The sequence below is a fragment of the Oncorhynchus mykiss genome, chromosome 6, assembly GCF_057628025.1.
Source record: "Oncorhynchus mykiss isolate SJ-2025 chromosome 6, ASM5762802v1, whole genome shotgun sequence".
Taxonomy (NCBI): domain Eukaryota; kingdom Metazoa; phylum Chordata; class Actinopteri; order Salmoniformes; family Salmonidae; genus Oncorhynchus; species Oncorhynchus mykiss.
Window position 1 is genome coordinate 16,966,823 of NC_143027.1, and position 20,214 is coordinate 16,987,036.

At 40.5% G+C, this 20,214-nt stretch overlaps 3 protein-coding genes and 1 pseudogene across 6 annotated transcripts in view; 1 reads left to right on the plus strand and 3 right to left on the minus strand.

The window, feature by feature from the left end:
* The window catches only part of dab2ipa (DAB2 interacting protein a), a 125,713-nt gene extending 121,924 nt beyond the window's left edge, over positions 1-3,789 (plus strand). For both annotated transcript variants that reach the window (XM_021605356.3, XM_021605358.3), the window contains one exon: positions 464-3,789. In XM_021605356.3, coding sequence (XP_021461031.3) covers positions 464-622 — 159 coding nt within the window. In that variant the 3' untranslated portion in view covers positions 623-3,789. The remainder of the gene's footprint in view (positions 1-463) is intronic.
* Positions 3,790-9,275: 5,486 nt separating this feature from the next.
* endog (endonuclease G) lies at positions 9,276-11,151 on the minus strand. The gene is made up of 3 exons (XM_021605359.3): positions 10,406-11,151; positions 10,062-10,171; positions 9,276-9,895 (listed from the first exon to the last, which is right to left on the minus strand). The coding sequence occupies exons 1-3, from the start codon at positions 10,940-10,942 to the stop codon at positions 9,613-9,615; spliced, it is 930 nt and encodes a 309-aa protein (XP_021461034.3). The 5' UTR covers positions 10,943-11,151; the 3' UTR covers positions 9,276-9,612.
* A 1,006-nt stretch (positions 11,152-12,157) lies between these two features.
* Positions 12,158-12,642, minus strand: LOC110525108 (globoside alpha-1,3-N-acetylgalactosaminyltransferase 1 pseudogene; annotated as a pseudogene).
* Positions 12,643-17,602: 4,960 nt separating this feature from the next.
* Positions 17,603-20,214, minus strand: part of ntng2a (netrin g2a) — a 74,443-nt gene continuing 71,831 nt past the window's right edge. For all 3 annotated transcript variants that reach the window (XM_021605360.3, XM_090237066.1, XM_090237068.1), the window contains 2 exons: positions 18,839-18,973; positions 17,603-18,556 (listed from right to left, as the gene is read on the minus strand). In XM_021605360.3, coding sequence (XP_021461035.1) covers positions 18,333-18,556; positions 18,839-18,973 — 359 coding nt within the window. In that variant the 3' untranslated portion in view covers positions 17,603-18,332. The remainder of the gene's footprint in view (positions 18,557-18,838; positions 18,974-20,214) is intronic.

A 20,214-nucleotide genomic window follows, 5' to 3' on the forward strand; every position in this document is an offset into this window, starting at 1 on the left:
CACGAGATGTTTTGCCTGGCAATAGATGTTTTTTACACAACTGTCAATATAAATGATTTACTCAAAATATTTTATTCACAAATTTACTGTAACATGTCAGACTACGGATTTGAAGAGAACAGCGCCCTCTGGCTTTATAAATGTTAACAACCTCCTCAGATTGAAAATGATAGGTCTCACTCACTGCAAACAATCCAGCCACTGGAATTACTGTGACAAGTACAAAATGTACTGTATGTGGACAATCTATGTTTTTACTTCAGCAACATTCCTTTTCTGTTTACAATAGTGGCTGCTTGTTTTGTTTAAGTCATGTTGGTTTGCTTAGAAGCGGTAGTACAGTCGATCAGAGACATGTTATGAAGGATTCATTGGATTGTGATGACAACCCTCTTCCTCCCTCCGTCTTTCTCTTCCTCCATCATTCTCTGTTCCTCCCTCTCTCTCCCTCCTCACTCTGCAGGAGAAACGCATCGCCTCTCTAGACGCGGCCAACGCCCGCCTGATGAGTGCTCTGACCCAGCTGAAGGAGCGCTACAGCATGCAGACCCGTAACGGCATCTCCCCCACCAAGCTCCAGATCACGGAGAACGGAGAGTTCAGGAACAGCAGCAACTGCTAGGGAGGGGAGAGGGGGCTAAGCCCAACTCAATGACACTTGGGCTGCGGGAGGGAGGAGGAACTACCAACACCCAGCCACTCTCCAGAGAAATAGATTTATACTGTCCAAATCCATTATTTTCAATGGATGTGGTCAGGATCACAGAAAGAAGGGCTAGCCACTGACTGAAACTGTTGCTTAAAAATATAAAGGACTTGATCAGATTCAATCAAAAGTATTTATAAAGCCCTCCTTACATCAGCTGATTAAACAAAGTGCTGTACAGAACCCCAGCCTAAAACCCCAAACAGCAAGCAATGCAGGTTTAGAAGCACAGTGGCTAGGAAGAAACCTAGAGAGGAACTAGGCTAGGAGGGGTGGCCAGTCCTCTTCTGGAAATTATAACAGAACATGGCCAAGATGTTCAAACGTTCATAGATGACCAGCAGGGTCAGATAAAAAATAATCACAGTGGTTGTAGAGGGTGCAACAGGTTAGCACCTCAGGAGTAAATGTTGGCTTTTCATAGCCGATCATTCAGAGTATCTCTACCGCACCTGCTGTCTCTAGAGAGTTGAAAACAGCAGGTCTGGGACAAGGTAGCACGTCCAGTGAACAGGTCAGGGTTCCATAGCCGTGGCAGAACAGTTGAAACTGGAGCAGCAGCACGACCAGGTGGACTGGGGACAGCAAGGAGTCATCATGCCAGGTAGTTCTGAGGCATGGTCCTAGGGCTCAGGTCCTCCGAGAGAGAGAGAATTAGAGGGAGCATATGAGCATACTTAAATTCACACAGAACACCAGATAAGACAGGAGAAATACTCCAGATATAACAGACTGACCCTAGCCCTCCGACACAAACTATTGCAGCATAAATACTGGAGGCTGAGACAGGAGGGGTCGGGAGACACTTTGGCCCTGTCCGACGATACCCCCGGACATGGCCAAACAGGCAGGATATAACCCCACCCACTTTGCCAAAGCACAGGCCCCACACCAGTAGAAGGATATCTTCAACCACCAATTTACTATCCTGAGACAACGCAGAGTATAGCCCACAAAGATCGGCACGAACCCGGGGGGGGGGGGGCGCCAACCCGGACAGGAAGACCCCGTCAGTGACTCAACCCACTCAAGTGACGCACCCGTCCTAGGGACGGCATGGAAGAGCACCAGTAAGTCAGTGACTCAGCACCCATAATAGGGTTTGAGGCGAGGCAGAGAATCCTAGTGGGAGAGTGGAGAGGGGAACCGGCCAGGCAGAGACCGCAAGGGCGGTTTGTTGCTCCCATGCCTTTCCGTTCACCTTCACACTCCTGGGCCAGACGACACTCAATCATAGGACCTACTGAAGAGATTAGTCTTTATTAAAGACTTAAAGGTTGAGACCGAGTCTGCATCTCTCACATGGATAGGCAGAACATTCCAGATTGACTTTAGAGAAAGCTATAACGTCTACACCTGGCTGCAAGACATCCTAAACTCGCTGTCCTAGTACATAAAACAACAGTTTATCGATTTAAGGTTGTGCTGTTATCTTAGAGCCTGTTTTGAAGTGATTTGAACAATTATAAGCTTTAATGTTTCTGGTTTGTCATCTACACTTATCATTTCCAGTCACTGTGTTCATATAGCACCTGGTGCTTAAAGAGGACGCTCGTTTATGGACCCTGTGTTTTCAGAGTTTAGTAAACAGAGTAAGTTCTTCATACTCACAGCCAAGCTGTTTCTTCCAGCAATAGTATAGTACAACACAAGTGTATAGTACATTGTAGCATCAATATTTGATTTGACTCAATGGCTGTTTTTTTATCCCAGTGTTTTTTTTTTTTTTTTTTACTTCAAAAGCATACAGTATATGTTGCCAAGTGAACAACTCTATCAGTGAAAGCCTCCTCTCATGTTGACAAGCTTTTGAAAACCGTTCTGGTTCGACTTTTCCCGAAAGCACGTCCCAATAGAAAGTGTTTCTATATTCTTCCTGTATATTTTACGTATACTCTGCTGTTCTTACCTCATCAGGACTACAGTAGCACAACAAACGTGCTGTGTTTTAAATTGCTAATGGTAAAGAAAGAGCTCAGCTATATCATTTTTTGCATACTTTGTATATGCTTAAATATTAGTGGATTTAGAGGTTTGCATACCTCGTAGATGTATATAAAATGTTCACAGTATTTATATTGATTGTCTGGAAGGGGAATAGTATTTTGTACTGTATGTGTTCATTGTGTTAAACTCGGCTGTGCTAATATTGCAAGACAATAGTAAGAGTTTGATTGTAATTGTATGTCTACTTCAGTAGACATTTCACACATCGTTTCCCCCATTATCCCCTTTTCATATGTGGGTTCTTGTTAAAAATGAACAATTTATTGATGCTATTATATAATATTGATAAACATAGTTTACTGTTTTGTCCTCTGAATATCTAAATTGTTATGTGTAGGCCAAACCTTCACTGTTTGCAGTTTGACAGTGCTGAATAGAATAGGACTGAACTCAAATACCTGGCCACTCCCCTGGCCACTCCCCTGGCCACTCCTCTGGCCACTACTTTGGCCACTCCTCTGGCCACTCCTCTACCCTTGCGCTTCTGGAAGAGTCATTTCATGCCCTACACAAACTCTCCTTCATTTAGAATACCTTCTATCCAAAGTGAGTGATGAAAGTCTCTTCCGGGCAGTACATCCACATGGGGTTTTAGGCTGTAACTGAGGTATAAATCAGATTCATTGTCAGTTCAAGTTCCCAGTTCAAGTGTTGATTGAAGCTATGAACATGGAGTGGACTTAAGGCCTTTTTTGTAGTCTTATTTAAGATGCAGGTAGCTAACTTTAGCAACCTTCAAAGGTGGTCTCAACAAGTGGCTTTGCATGACTTCTCAATTCTGACTTCTGCTAATTCTCATCTGAAAACACCAGTGGTCTGCTTTCAGGAAATTAGTCACCTGAATTACTGTGTTGACCTGTGTTTTGGTCTGTGGAAATGTTAAGCTTAAACATAATTTGATTTTTTTTATCAACTAGACTATTGTTAAAGTACGTTATGTTTTATGAAAAAAAAATGTAAAGTTATGTGTAAAATGGTATTTATGTTATGCTCTAAATTATGTTTGTTTCAATCAGTTCGACATTATTTATTGAATATCTTTATTGTTTTTTGTTTTAATAAAATGCTGAATAGTATTTGTCAGAGTATAATGGATTGTGTTGAAGCTGCAGTTATAGAACATCTGCATTCTGATAGCAATGTGCTGCAGGTATAGAACATCTGCATTCTGATAGCAATGTGCTGCTGGTATAGAACATCTGCATTCTGATAGCAATGTCCTGCAGGTATAGAACATCTGCATTCTCATAGCAATGTCCTGCAGGTAGAACATCTGCATTCTGATAGCAATGTGCTGCAGGTATAGAACATCTGCATTCTGATAGCAATGTCCTGCAGGTATAGAACATCTGCATTCTGATAGCAATGTGCTGCTGGTATAGAACATCTGCATTCTGATAGCAATGTCCTGCAGGTATAGAACATCTGCATTCTGATAGCAATGTGCTGCAGGTATAGAACATCTGCATTCTGATAGCAATGTGCTGCTGGTATAGAACATCTGCATTCTGATAGCAATGTCCTGCAGGTATAGAACATCTGCATTCTGATAGCAATGTGCTGCAGGTATAGAACATCTGCATTCTGATAGCAATGTCCTGCAGGTATAGAACATCTGCATTCTGATAGCAATGTGCTGCAGGTATAGAACATCTGCATTCTGATAGCAATGTGCTGTATGTATAGAACATCTGCATTCTGATAGCAATGTCCTGCAGGTATAGAACATCTGCATTCTGATAGCAATGTGCTGCAGGTATAGAACATCTGCATTCTGATAGCAATGTGCTGCAGGTATAGAACATCTGCATTCTGATAGCAATGTCCTGCAGGTATAGAACATCTGCATTCTGATAGCAATGTGCTGCAGGTATAGAACATCTGCATTCTGATAGCAATGTCCTGCAGGTATAGAACATCTGCATTCTCATAGCAATGTCCTGCAGGTAGAACATCTGCATTCTGATAGCAATGTGCTGCAGGTATAGAACATCTGCATTCTGATAGCAATGTCCTGCAGGTATAGAACATCTGCATTCTGAAAGCAATGTGCTGCAGGTATAGAACATCTGCATTCTGCATTCTCATAGCAATGTCCTGCAGGTATAGAACATCTGCATTCTGATAGCAATGTGCTGCAGGTATAGAACATCTGCATTCTGCATTCTCATAGCAATGTCCTGCAGGTATAGAACATCTGCATTCTGATAGCAATGTGCTGCAGGTATAGAACATCTGCATTCTGCATTCTCATAGCAATGTGCTGCAGGTATAGAACATCTGCATTCTGCATTCTCATAGCAATGTCCTGCAGGTATAGAACATCTGCATTCTGATAGCAATGTGCTGCAGGTATAGAACATCTGCATTCTGCATTCTCATAGCAATGTGCTGCAGGTATAGAACATCTGCATTCTCATAGCAATGTGCTGCAGGTATAGAACATCTGCATTCTGACAGCAATGTGCTGCAGGTATAGAACATCTGCATTCTGATAGCAATGTCCTGCAGGTATAGAACATCTGCATTCTCGTAGAAATGTGCTGCAGGTATAGAACATCTGCATTCTGATAGCAATGTGCTGCAGGTATAGAACATCTGCATTCTGATAGCAATGTGCTGCAGGTATAGAACATCTGCATTCTGACAGCAATGTGCTGCAGGTATAGAACATCTGCATTCTGATAGCAATGTGCTGCAGGTATAGAACATCTGCATTCTGACAGCAATGTGCTGCAGGTATAGAACATCTGCATTCTGAAAGCAATGTCCTGCAGGTATAGAACATCTGCATTCTGATAGCAATGTGCTGCAGGTATAGAACATCTGCATTCTGATAGCAATGTGCTGTAGGTATAGAACATCTGCATTCTGATAGCAATGTGCTGCAGGTATAGAACATCTGCATTCTCGTAGAAATGTGCTGCAGGTATAGAACATCTGCATTCTGACAGCAATGTGCTGTAGGTATAGAACATCTGCATTCTGATAGCAATGTGCTGCAGGTATAGAACATCTGCATTCTGATAGCAATGTGCTGCAGGTATAGAACATCTGCATTCTGATAGCAATGTGCTGAAGGTATAGAACATCTGCATTCTGATAGCAATGTGCTGCTGGTATAGAACATCTGCATTCTGATAGCAATGTGCTGCAGGTATAGAACATCTGCATTCTGATAGCAATGTGCTGAAGGTATAGAACATCTGCATTCTGATAGCAATGTGCTGCTGGTATAGAACATCTGCATTCTGATAGCAATGTGCTGCTGGTATAGAACATCTGCATTCTGATAGCAATGTGCTGCAGGTATAGAACATCTGCATTCTGATAGCAATGTGCTGAAGGTATAGAACATCTGCATTCTCATAGAAATGTGATGCAGGTATAGAACATCTGCATTCTGATAGAAATGTGCACCTATTTCCCTCAAGTGTTCTTGTTGCACCCAACCTGCACACAGAAAATCTCTTTGGAGGATTTCAATTGATTTTCTCTTTCAGAGCGAAAGGTGCGTCCTCCTGCTTTGGTGTTATTTTATTGAAAGGAAATAATATATACTGCACTGCAATAGAAACCACAGATCAGTTCACAGTATAGTGCATCTTCATTGTCTCCCAGTTCTTTTATGGACGTTTTGCCAACAATTTGCAAGAGAGTGACCAAAACTATTCTCTTTTCTTTTTCCTTGCCCTATATAATACTGAACAATATTTTTGCCATGTTGTTACTGCAAACTCCTTACTGCAAACATTTCTATGAATGTTAAAATAATAATTTTATGTGTGTAAATGGTAACAAGAATAGGCCTACCATCGTAAAAGTAAAAACATGTATGTAATTTATGTAGAAATGCAACTACAATTAAAGATTTATTTCGCTAATTTAATCATGTAGTGTTTCTCATGTGGTATTTATTTTTACAAACTACCTGAAATGCTGTCATTGATCAGTGACATTTACATAAATATTGCCACCTAGTGGTATAAAGCAAGTACAGTAATTAAACCATTAGTATGCACAAAACAAGCAGCAGGCAAACTTGGTTGAATGGACATCAACAAGAAACCAGAAACTAATGACATCACTTGTCCGCTGGGATGAATCTAGAATTAATACACATCCCCCTCTCCAAGGTTGTCTCAAGGAGAGCTGGGAAATGTAAAAAATAAAATAAAAATATGTAATTTCACATTTGATTAGCAGATGCTCCTATTACATACATTTTCATACTTTGTTTGCACCAATTTACGCATTCGTATTAATACACACTTGTAGGTACCACCGGCAGGTTAATAGCATTGGGCCAATAACCGAGCCGACAAGGTGATGGTCTGTCTGAACCCTTGAGCAAGGCACTTAACCCTAATTGCTACAGGGACGCCGTCAATAATGGCTGATTCCTGGTTGTGACCCCACTCTCCGAGGGTGTCTCAGTGGGATATATAAAAAAAACTCAATTCCAATTCACATATGTATAATGCACACTTGTACATGTGTGAAATAGGACCAATATAAGCACCAATTGACCAAAAACACTGAAAGACAAATGCTCATCTTAGTGATCTGTCGTTATCCATACAGAGTAGACTCGGGATTCTTATCTAGACTGTTAATGCTCTGATCACTGTCTGGTAGGTGGGCTGTTGACCAGACGGCATCCCAGAGGTGGGAGGGTAATTCAGTCCAGAATATTTCTGATAGCCCTCATATGCAACCTGTGGGAACTCAGACAGTTCCACTGGCCTCTTCCTTCTTCTCCAAAGCAGCAGAGACACATTGCACGTATCATCCAGCGGGGTACACACCACACACCCCATGGTACCTCAGCAAACACTCTGACAGAGAGCCACACATTTCATCATTCTGCTACTTCTACCTCCGAAGGTCTCTAATCCCAATGAGTTTGAACATTCAGGACAAGGCGTTCAATGATAAATCCCTTACATGTCTTCTTGCGGATAATACGAGGTCAGTATTATCATTTTCAGGGAGAGTTTGGGGTCTCTGCCTACCTAGTATGTTGCTAAGCAGATGTGCTTCCCTTTCCCCAATATGTATTTTGTTCAGATGTTCAGTTTCCCTAAGGAGAAATGATACATGAGACAAATAGGTTGTGAAGTCAAATCCATTCTAACTGTATATTAGAGCTAATTCATCTGTTGTAAAAGTGTTCAGACAGGAAAATATGAAAACAGTAACAGTATCTCACCGTGTGCATGTCCAGGACTTTTGTTAAACAACAATCCTTGCTGTATTCTGAAGAATGTCATATTTCATTCAGTTCCCTTAGCTAAATATGCCTGTATGCTGCCACCCACCTTAATTACCATGATAATGTGTCACTGCAGGTCAGTCATTCTCTAAACGGAAAACATCAACATAAAGTGTACCTTCAGGTTGCGTTTTGCTGCACTCCTTGTGCTCCTAAGCATGTTTTGCATATTTATCTGTTTTGTTTTTAAGTTAATCCTCGTGATTTTCTGGAGCATTCCAGTTCTGTCCCTTCTAAAAGACACTACAGTCCCAAGGGGTCTGAAGCCAGTCTGAGCCAGGTACACAGAACTTAACCCGGCATGACAATAGCAGCTCAAGGGCAATTCCATGATAACGGAATTACTCTCAGATACTCCGATTTTTCACTTTAAAATGCATACCAAACAAAAAACATTGATTTCAAAGTTTAACAAACCATAGAACTAACTTCATGCGCACTGACTACTTTCAACAGTTTTTCCAAAAAACAAATTTACAGGAAGAACTGTGCGGATTCAAAGTTTGGTAACAGAATAAAAGTGAGGGAGATTTTACTGTAATTATGTTACCTACCTTTCCATCTCCACAGGTTTTCCAGTAAGTGTTTTTTTTTTTCACTGTGTAAATTGTTAAGTGGTATTGTATGGTTTGTTAAACTTTGAAATCAATGGTTTCTGTTTGGCATACATTTTAGTCTCACTAATTTTGTTACCGTAATACAGTGGAAGGTGGAGGGGATTTACTGTACATGTTTAGGAACTTACATACAGGGACTTACATACATTGACTTACATGAACCCATTGTAAACTTTTTATAGAATCTTACAGAAGCCATGGGCAATGTGGACTGCAGACATGGTGAAGTCTCTGTGCATAGTATTTTCTGTAGTTCAATGTGTGTAGGAAGGAGAGTGAAGAACACCTGATATTAATTTAAGCATCCAGAATGGTGCATATATGTTACAAGTAGGGCTGATATGATTCCCTATTAAACATATTGGTTCTTTGCCTGTATCTGTATGTTCTGTGGCTCTGCCACACCAAAATGCACAGAAATATGGATGTTTTCTTTTTATCAAGGGGTTGACATGTTTTCATCACTAGAATGGTACAGTAATAAGACCAAGACTAGTAGAACAAAACAGTACTTTAGAAAGTGTAAGCCCTGCCTTCAGCATTTCTGCTTGGTCCTTTTCCAGTATCAGGGCCAGCCCCCACTCTTTTCAAAGATGGAACAGCTTATTTAATGTGAAGATGTGTGTCCCCTTTGGATAGTCAAAAATAATAAGCAAGAATCATTCAGAACTAGTCTAATGCTCCTAAATATTTATTAGCATCACATCCTACTGGACAATAATTTGATTGTTTCCCTTATTGTTTAATTAAATGCAAGATAAGCACTACATTGATAAAGCAGATGGGTTTGGTGCAGTCACATGTAAACCTTACTGAGGATGGTCATCACACGACACAGAGCTGAATGACCATGGTTGTGTTCAGCAGACAAAAATGAAAGTAAACTTAAAAATAGAGTGAAACGGGTCAGTACTGTCCAATGAAAATGTTTGTTTTCAATTCTAACATTTTTGCTACAGTGTGCCCTAATGAACCAGACCCACCACACTACACAGAGCTGGCCAGACTCATTTGCCTCCAGCAGTGATAGCCAGCAGGCTGTTTGTCCTCTTCATAATGTTGGGTACAAAGAGCAGTCCTGAGGCTCTCTCAATGCTCTCGATGGGCACCAGGAAGCGCTCCAGAGGAATCTTGTTATCCACAGGTGTGTTGGGCATCACATACGAGCGCAGCTCCACCTCTCCCCTCTGCTTCTCCAGGATCACCACCTTGAAGAAATGGGTGGGGACCGCCACATGGTTCCTCCCCATCACCTGGTACTTCACATACATTTTCCCATCTGGTTCCTGTCTATAAGCAGAGAGAAGGAACAGTTATGAACCCCATTCACACAGATCATGATGCTTGCATAATGCCTGTTTGCAAAAGCAGATCACTGTGTGAATGGCGTTTAAGATGGCAACACTGAAAAATACCATTATGTTTGTTATGGAAGTCTGTTTCAAATGACACTCACCTGGGCAGATAAAGTGGTCCCGTGCACACAAACACATTCATGTAGTGCTTGGTAAGTGAACGGCAGTACTGCTCCAAGTTGTTCCATGCATTTTGATTTAAATTTGGGTTCTAGGGGAAGACGAGGTGAATAAAATAAACTTGATTTTCTTGAACAGCCATTCATTGATTCATGCACTTTGCTCCGGAAGTGTAGCTACATGGAATTCAGAAGCCTTTTTGACTCATCATTAGTGTTTTAAACTGCACACTTATATTGCCACCTTTACCACTCGCACACTGTGTAACACTTATTCATCTTCACATTGCCTAATATGCCATGTTTCCCCACAATACATGACTTGCCTGTGGTGAGACATTACTGAGATAGAACGTGTCATCCATTGCCTTTTGATTCCATTTGTGATTGGCAGCTGCTGCCAAATGCCCCCTGTCAAATCCACTGCCTCTGTAGTCTGCATTGGTAGCCCTGTGGTATACGTGCACCGTATCATCCTCTTTAAAGTCGCAAAATTTCCTATCTGAAGGTCCTGTCAAGCCATCAGGACTGAGTTGCTCTATAACCCATGCAGCAGTCCTGTTTCTGGGATCATAAGATGTCACGTAGGACTCCCTCGTCTTGATATTGGCGAGAGATGGGAAGCCGTACTTCATTGCAGCTGTTGATCGGGACCCTACCATTTGACCGCCTCCTTGGTACGTGGTAAGGTCGGTTGCTGCGTCCACACTTGGAATAGGAATAACGGGTACTCGATTGAGTAATCCATGGCTCGGATTTATGCATCTATTCGTCGAATCTCCATTCAGAGACGCACCAATAGCCGCTCCCACAGTCAAGGACACGCCGGAGATAAACCACTTAGAACAGATAACACGATACATTTTATGCACCGGAATAATTACCACAAACTATTACCAAGTCGTTACCGCTTTTACAACAATCAGCTACATAAAAAGTTAATTTCATATCACACATTTCCACATGCTCGTTTCTTTTTCAATACTTGCTGTTATGGAATGGGCGCATGGATATGACGCTTTCAGTAGCTGCGTCTTAAAGGTACAATACACAATTTAGTAGGCTCTAGTACAGCGTAAACTACGGTGCCTTCAGAAAGTATTTATACCCCTTGATGTATTTCACATTTTGTTGTTACAGCCTGAACTCAAAATGGATTACAAATATTTGTTTTCCTCACCCATCTACACACAATACCCCTTAATGACAAAGTGAAAATGTTTATACATTTTAGCAAATTTATTGAAAATTAAACATCACATTTGCATAAGTATTCAGACCCCTGAGTCAATACTACACATTTGGCGGTGATTACAGCTTTGAGTCATCTTGGGTATGTTTGTATCAGCTTAGCACTGGAATTTGGGATCTTCTCCCATTCTTCCTTGCATATGTTCTCAAGCTCTGTTAAATTTGATGGGGAGTGGCGGTAAACAGCAAACTTCAAGTCTTTCCACAGATTTTCTACATCATGTCCAAACAATTGAATTGGCCACAAGTGGACTCCAATCAAGTTGTAGTGACGCCTCAAGGTTGATCAAAGGGAATTCGATACACTTAAACTCAATTTGGAGTGTCATAGAAATGGGGTGTGAATACTTGTGTAAATTAGATATTTCTGTATTTATTTTCAATACATTTGGAAACATTTCTAAAAACATGTTTTCACTTTGTCATTATGGGGTATTGTGTGTATACATGGGTGAGAAAACAATTACATGTTATCAATTTTGAATTCAGGCTATAACACAACAAAATGTGGAATAAGTCAAGGGGTATGAATACATTCGGAAAGCACTGTACAATTGTATGGCTCTGACTATACCAACAACATGTGACCAACGCATTCAGTTTGACAAAATACATTGGTGGTGGTAGATCATCTTTAATTAATCAATTCAGTCATTATAACATTTCTGACTGTTGTCTTTTGTGGCCTTAATACAACAAAATATTAATGAAAAAAGCGAACTTACAAAACAAAGTTCCTAATAATATTGAGTATAAGAGCAAAGCAGATCAACCTCTGTTTAAAATAATTTGTATTTCACGTTTTTGTTTTTCATCTGAAACTGAGGTTATTGACCCTCTACATTTTTACATTGTCGTATTTCTACGTTATTCTTAATGACAGAGGCCAGCTTTATGACCTTGATCTCAGGTGCATCATGACTCCTTATATGTACTCAGGGGAGAGCAGCCGGGTGGGTTTGTTGTAGATAAGGTAGCAGTTGAGATGTTTCGCCTCTTGCCACGCTGCCTCTATAACATTAACCCTGTCTCTGTCCAGATGCTCCTGGCATGTCCTAGTCAGCTTGTGGACCTCCTCCACAGTCCCTCCAAACACTGCTCTGGCATAGTAGAAGTCCCCCTCATTCAGGGGCACAAAGGATAATGAGGCAGGTCTGCATTCGTAGGGGAACTTGTCCCAGCTCTCATAGTAGTAAGATAGGTGAACTGCAGCTACAAGCTGGCTGAGCACCTCAGCCTCCCAGCGCTGGTGAAACTTCATGTCCACATCCAGACAAAACAGGAAGTGGGCCTCTTTTCGAATCCTTTCTTGAATTTAATTGGAATTATTTTGGGTAACAGACATATACAACAAAATTAACAATGTGGACCCAGAGGATATCACTTGAAAGTATTCATTAAAACGCTTGTTTCCAAATTGGTTCTCAGTGGTTAAAACAATACATATAATGATTAAAAGGCAAGACAAAATGACAACCAACTATAAATACATTCATTTATATTGACATCCTAAAAAGTGACACTATTCACTGCACTTTTCCCTAACCTTAAAAATCAACCATATTCATTTCACATTAAAACAATCTATTCATTGAACATCATACCAATCCTTCAAAATAAATACACCTGACCAGCAGTAGGGGGTCACAAGAGGCAGTGGAGTGGTTTCTCTTACTTAGACAATCTTGTCCAAATGAAAACCTTTGCCTGCTTTTTAAAGCTATTTTGACTTTTTCTTTACTTGGATCTCTAAGGGGAGGCTATTCCATAGACAAATGCCTGTATGGAAAAACGTGCTCCTCGCAGTACTGTTTACTCTTAGGAGTTTACAAGACATAACACCAGGTCTGGTATTGAATCTGTGCTGGTTATATACCATATCAATGTGGTTTTTCATATAACCTGAGGCAAGATTTAAGATGTAAAAAATATTAAGTTTAAGTTGGTCCACACTGGACTCCAAAAGCAACAAGGCCACCTCCCATAACTTCTGTACCCCTATGTGGGTCCTAGGGGGGGACATTCAGCATATACCTGACAACATTATTTTGCATGACATGCATTCTTCTTTTCAGCTTATTTATAGCCCACTATACCAAGCAGAGCAGGCATAAACAAAATTACACTGAATCAAGGTTGAGATGAGCAGTTTCTTAACTTTAATGTTAAAATATATAGTGTTACAATATTTCAATTTGTTTGCCATTTTAGGAAGAATTTTAGCAGAAATCAGGTCTCCGGAAAGGGATTGATCTAAGGACACACCAAGATAAGTTACACTTGTTTTAGATTCAATCTCTTTGCCTGCACAGTTTACCTTTATCTTGTCAGCCCTAAGCAATCTACGTTTTGTTCCAAACAAAATCTATTAAGTTTTTCCCAAATGTGCGACAATTTGTTGTCAGTCAACCAATTCCTTACTCAGGGTCTCCTCTATGTAAAATGTATCCTTCCCTGATACTAAACTCAGCAAAAAAAGAAATGTCCCTTTTTCAGGACCCTGTCTTTCAAAGATAATTCGTAAAAACCCAAATAACTTCAGATCTTCATTGTAAAGGGTTTAAACACTGTTTCCCATGCTTGTTCAATGAACCATAAACAATTAATGAACATGCACCTGTGGAATGGTTGTTAAGACACTAACAGCTTACAGACGGTAGGCAATTAAGGTCACAGTTATGAAAACTTAGGACACTAAATAGGCCTTTCTACTGACTCTGAAAAACACACAAAAAAAGATGCCCAGGGTCCCTGCTCATCTGTGTGAACGTGCCATAGGCATACTGCAAGGAGGCATGAGGACTGCAGATGTGGCCAGGGCAATAAATTACAATGTCCGTACTGTGAGACTCCTAAGACAGCACTACAGAGAGACAGGACGGACAGCTGATCATCCTCACAGTGGCAGACCACGTGTAACAACACTTGCACAAGATTGGTACATCCGAACATCACACCTGCGGGACAGGTAAAGGATGGCAACAACAACTGTCCGAGTTACACCAGGAACGCACAATCCCTCCATCGGTGCTCAGACTGTCCGCAATAGGCTGAGAGAGGCTGGACTGAGGGCTTGTAGGCCTGTTGTAAAGGCAAGTCCTCACCAGACATCACCTGCAACTGACTGGCTGTTACTTTTGATTTTGACCCCACCTTTGTTCAGTGACACATTCCATTTCTGTCAGTCACATGTCTGTGGAACTTGTTCAGTTTATGTCTCAGTTGTTGAATCTTATGTTCATACAAATTTTTACACATGTTCAGTTTGCTGAAAATTAATACAGTTGACAGTGAGATGACATTGCTTTTTTTGCTGAGTTTAAGTATGGTTGAATCATCAGCATAAAGCAGGAGTTTGCTCTTTACTGTATCTGGCATATCATTAACGTATATAAGAACTACAATTTCTTATATAAAGAAAAAAAATGGAATCTATGCGGTACTCCACAGGGTTTTTCTTTGGCCTCTGACAGAACATCACCAACACTACATACTTGCAATAAACACAAGGGAAACAGAGAGCTGGTTTCAAGCGCAGAGCGCAACAGGTGTTTAGTGAAAGGGACCATAGGAGGAGGCAGGTAGCTGGGTCCAGGGGCAGGCAGAAGGTCATACATGGTAGGTCCAAAAATGGCAACAGTACAGGCAGGGAATAGGCAAAAGGCATCGTGAGGCAGACTATCATACACGGGAGGAGAGAAGGACGTGAAAAACACAGCGCTCCGAAAAAGTGTGTCTCAAAACGAACAATACCTCACAGTGATGGGGTGCAAGAAACTGAACTAAATACTGTGGGATGATGACATGCAGGTGTGTGAACAGGTGATTAGAATTCCAATGATTGGGATCTGCAGAGTGAGCTGGAAAGAGTGAGCTGGAAAGTGGGCTGCGTTCCGGGGATCTAAGTGTTTGGGAGTGTGAGTTGGACGCAGATGTTACAATACTTGTGTTTTGTTGATCAGATAAGACCTAAACCAATTCCCTGCTACATCATTTAGACCCATGCATTTCAGTTTCATCAGGAGAATATCATGGTCCACAGTGTTAAAAGCTTTCTGCAAGTCTAACCATACCTGTGTAGTTCCCCTTCTCACCTTTCTGCTTAATGTAGTCAAAAAGGTGGATAAGGCAAGAATCAGTAGAGTGAGCTGTTCCAAAGCCAGATTGTAGTTCATAAAGAAGTTTGTGCTCGAGAAGGTATCCCTCAAGTTGATTAAAAACAAATCTCTACAACTTTGGATAAGGTGACACAGAGGGCACACCTGTAGTTTTCTACATTTGTTTTACTGCTCTTCTTGTGGAGCGGAACCAACCAAGCTGTTTTGAGATCATTGGGAAATGTACCACTTCTTATATGGTTTTCTTGATGAATTCCATCCTCCTGCCAGTGTGTAAACCTGGGTACCAGGATCAGGGTAAGGGACATCCCAGAGGCCATGGGTATGGCTGGAACCTCCTGGGTTCGGTCACTGAATATATAATAGTGGACTCTAAACCCAAACAAATAGTTATGCTCTGCCGTCACCAAAAATGTCCCAAGGAAGCGAATGTACCTGCCAATCACATCAAATAAAATGTCAATTAAGTTCAAATAATAACAGGTATTATAATTCAGAAAAACATTGAAAACAACTCAACTCATTTGGTTTAATTCCTTAATATGTATTTACTTTCCAACAGCAAAAATCGTAGTTGCTATAGTGACGTTTTTGATACATGTTGTCAATGATGTCTAAATTGAAGGTGCACTCCCAGATGATGGGTGCCAACCACGACGTCGCTGTCAGAACATCTGCTCTTCAGTTCTGCAGTGTCTGAGGAAGTCAGATCATTAACATAGTATTTTCTATCTTCTACATTTGGCATATTGCTTTTCTTTTTCTATTAGATTTCAGCAATTCATAATTTTACGTTTGCAAACACAGTGAATGAACTGTTACCTTGGATTCACACATTTGTGCTGTGTGTAGACACGTCTAAAAACAACAACAATTTTATTTAATTCCAAGAATGGAAATGAGGTTTTACATTACTGAAATTACATTGAATGACTCACCTGTCAGGAGAGGTGACCTCTACTTTTATTTGTCTCCAGGTTTCTTTGACATCCATTTTCTTTCCTTGCCCAATGATCGATTGATCCCTGACTCTGAAATGTCAATAATAGGCATAGTGCTTGAATATTAAACATATCATTTAGTGGAAGAGAAAGTCAAGAAGGGAACTGGACACCCAGAGTTAATAGCATGTGCTTGACGTTGACTGAAATACTGTAGGTGCCGGTACTCATTATGGGTACCGCTACTGTTTATATTTAGGTGCAGGAGCTCCACAATACTTTAGAGAGAATATTCTATAAGCCGAACAGGAGCTCCACAATACTTTAGAGCGAATATTCTATAAGCCGAACAGGAGCTCCACAATACTTTCAAGCTAATATTCTATAAGACGAACAGGAGCTCCACAATACTTGAGCTAATATTCTATAATAGGTCACAAACACAAAATATAAAAAAATCACAAACCCAAAATAGAAGATTTTGCACACCTTATTTTCTGACTGCGGTGCTCTTCTTCCATTGAGGATTTGTAGTGTCTCAATCTTATTTTGTTCTTTACAACTGTCATCCAACAAATCATTGGCTGCTAAAATCCAGACCTGGGATCTTGTTAATTTTGGATATAGGCTCTCACATTTCATATACAGTTTCAAAACAGAATTTCATGACACATATCCAGATATGATGTCCCTTGCATACCAGGTTTCTGATGCTCAGGATAAGGATACATAGAAAATCATAATACTTTAGTATCAATGTCGTGGTTTCATATCATAATACTGTAGTATCAATGTCATGGCTTCATATCATAATACTGTAGTATCAATGTCATGGTGTCATATCATAATACTGTAGTATCAATGTCATGGCTTCATATCATAATACTGTAGTATCAATGTCATGGTTTCATATCATAATACTGTAGTATCAATGTCATGGTTTCATATTGTGTGACCTAAATCAATCACCTAATTGCAGCTCTAGCATTGTACATGTTTTGTTAGAGACATACGTGATAATGCCCGTTTGTGATCTCAACGTGTAATGTAATAACAAGTAAAAATAAATATCTAAAGCTAGGTTCCAGAAATGTGTTCCTCTAGAAGTATTATATTCACCTATTAGAGAGAGCGCAAGTGTGTGTGTGTGTGTGTGTGTGTGTGTGTGTGTGTGTGTGTGTGCTGGATAAAACCTTGGACTGAATTCTTCAACTTTCAGACCTTCAGGCTTTATTCCTGTAATGGCATCAGGAACGTCATCTAACAGTCACATTCTCAGGAATCTTTACAATAATAAAAAGCTCATCATGGGTCATTTTCTTCAGAATGATAACGTTTACTTGGAACAAAAATAACAATTTCTACAAAAAAATATTCATACATAGATTTGCTTGATTTGGATAGGTTATACTCTCTCTCTCTTTGCTTCATGATTTCCATGCGACAATTGATTCTCCACCACAAGCTACTGAAACATCAACTCTGGTAAAAAAAAAAAAAAAGTTAACTTTTTCTCCACTTTTCAGTTCAATGATTGTTCCAGGAAACAAATAAACTATGCAGCAAAGTAAGGAAACGTGAATTTGAGAGTAAGATAAACTTGGCATTGGTAGGCCTCAGCAGTGATTACAGCCATCTCTGTTCAGAAAGCAAATTGGGTAAGTGCAGTATTTCAGTGAGAACAAACTTAGATGTACGACAATACAATTCGCTCTAAACTTTTCTAAGATAGTGATTTTGTTTTTTTGGTATAAGTTCTTTCAGCACTGGCATTCATAGAGAGAGAGGAACTCTCTCTGTCTCATCGTGGCGAAGGTGACAGGGGGGCTGGAGCCCTCAAACACTCTCCCAGAATGCAACAGCACAGTTAGACTGAGCTAAGCACTGCGAATGGCGGATCACAAAAATGTAGCCAGGTGTACTCCAGCTGTCCCGGGTGTAGCTCAGCAAGCAGTGACTTGTCTAAGCAGGGCGTTGGCTAGAAGGCAACTCAGCATGGCAACCAGGCTGAGGTAGGAGGCAGAGGCACCGCTGCAGCCCCTCTCTCCCTCACAGAGCAGCTGCTCACACAGCAGGCCCTTGTACTCTGGCAGACACAGACACTTCTGGTTCTGGAAGCAGGTGCCTCCATTCTGGCACAGCAGCATGTCGTCGTCACAGACGTTGGCTACGAGGGGAGACAGGGAGGAGATGGACAATAAGGAGGGAGGAAACTAAGTGGCCTGCTGAATGCCTCATGCCTAGAAACAATACAGGATACTCTGGTTCTGGCAACAATTACTGTACATTAACAAGACACCTGTTCTGACCTTACCTGTACAGTTCAAATGTTATCTTGAATTAGCGATTATACAGTAAAGCTTGCTAGATTGTTACACAACCTTGCAAAGGACTCATGGCTAATGGCGCTCACATGGTGCTCACACACACACACACACACACTCCTTACGGGAGCAGCCTTGTCTCCAGCTGTATCCAGGCAGGCAGTCATCGCACTTTGTCCCAGTGGAGCCATCCCTACACTGGCAGTACCCTGTCTCGTTGCAGCGGGCGTGGAAGGACCCCAGCTGGTTACAGTTACACTCTGCACAAAGGGATTAACAAGACATTGCTGTTTTAGTGAGGGTAGAAATACAGCACAGCACATCTAAATAAGCCAAGTGCTCATCAATCTAGTTGAAACAGCAGTGTCACTAGCCCCGGTCACATAGACCTACATCAACATAAACATGTCAGTGGTATTATACTGACCATTCTATGCACGTTAAATCATTTTACATGAAGGAACATTGTGTTTACTTCCTGACACATCTCTCAGTCTGAGGAAACGTTGACAGCCTGAGGAAACTTTGACAGCCTGAGGAAACTTTGACAGCCTGAGGCATTGCTTTACCATTTCTCTGTAATATTACAGTATATTACCTCAGTACATGTATTATTACTTTAGTACATATTACTTTAGTACAAGGTAGGACAGGGTCGTCTTCATTCACTACCAAACAGAAGGAAATGGACTGAAACGGGGGAATTTGTCAAGTAAGAAAAGTGCCTGATTTTGATTCCATTGCAAAATGTAGAATGTCCAATAGATCACAACAGTACTAACAGTATTGCTGTTGTGTATGATAGATCCTCCAGTAGGTGTCAGTGTGCCATTGTGTCATTCTTGCTCGGCACTGTGCAGTACTTTGTGTAGTGATACTGTATTTATGTAGTAAAATGTTAATCAAGGGTTTATAAAGGGGCTGAAAAGTGTATACTTTCATAGACTATTTATCATGAGTATATATATAAATCAGTAATAAATCATTAAACCTCATTGGTTGAATTTGTGTAATTGTAATTTTCTTGGTTTACAAATCATTTGTTTATTAATACACCTGAATGTTGCATGCTGTTTAAAATTGTCGACAGTTACATTTAATTTAGACACTGGCTGTATTCTTTAGTTACAGTCATTTTTTTCATCTTATCTATGATAAATGGGGAGTCGAATGGGATGCATGACAATGGGCTCCACCAACACAATTCTAATATAGATGTGAAAAGAGCATTTAAAGTATACTTAACAACGTAACAGTTAACAACTTTAGACAGGGTACCTTCATGTATTGTTACATATGCTGTTTTACAAACATTGTATGCTGATTCATTTAGAGCCAGCAGGTGTAATTGTAATTCCTTAGCATTTTAGGCTACTATGGTATGAATCGCAATGTTTTCAACCTTTTCTGAATAAATGATTAGCTAGCTATAATGATTCTATTTAGCTGTTATAGGCTCAAAGGATCATGCTTTAATACAGGAGACATCACAGATTTGCAG

What these genes read in the sequence shown, in the direction of transcription:
- endog (XM_021605359.3), bottom strand. Translation starts at nt 10,942, where the DNA reads ATGTATCGTGTTATCTGTTCTAAGTGGTTTATCTCCGGCGTGTCCTTG. An exon ending in TCAGTAATGTCTCACCACAG is followed by an intron (nt 10,172 to 10,405) that starts GCAAGTCATGTA and finishes GTCTTCCCCTAG; the next exon opens with AACCCAAATTTAAATCAAAA. An exon ending in GGACCACTTTATCTGCCCAG is followed by an intron (nt 9,896 to 10,061) that starts GTGAGTGTCATT and finishes CTCTGCTTATAG; the next exon opens with ACAGGAACCAGATGGGAAAA.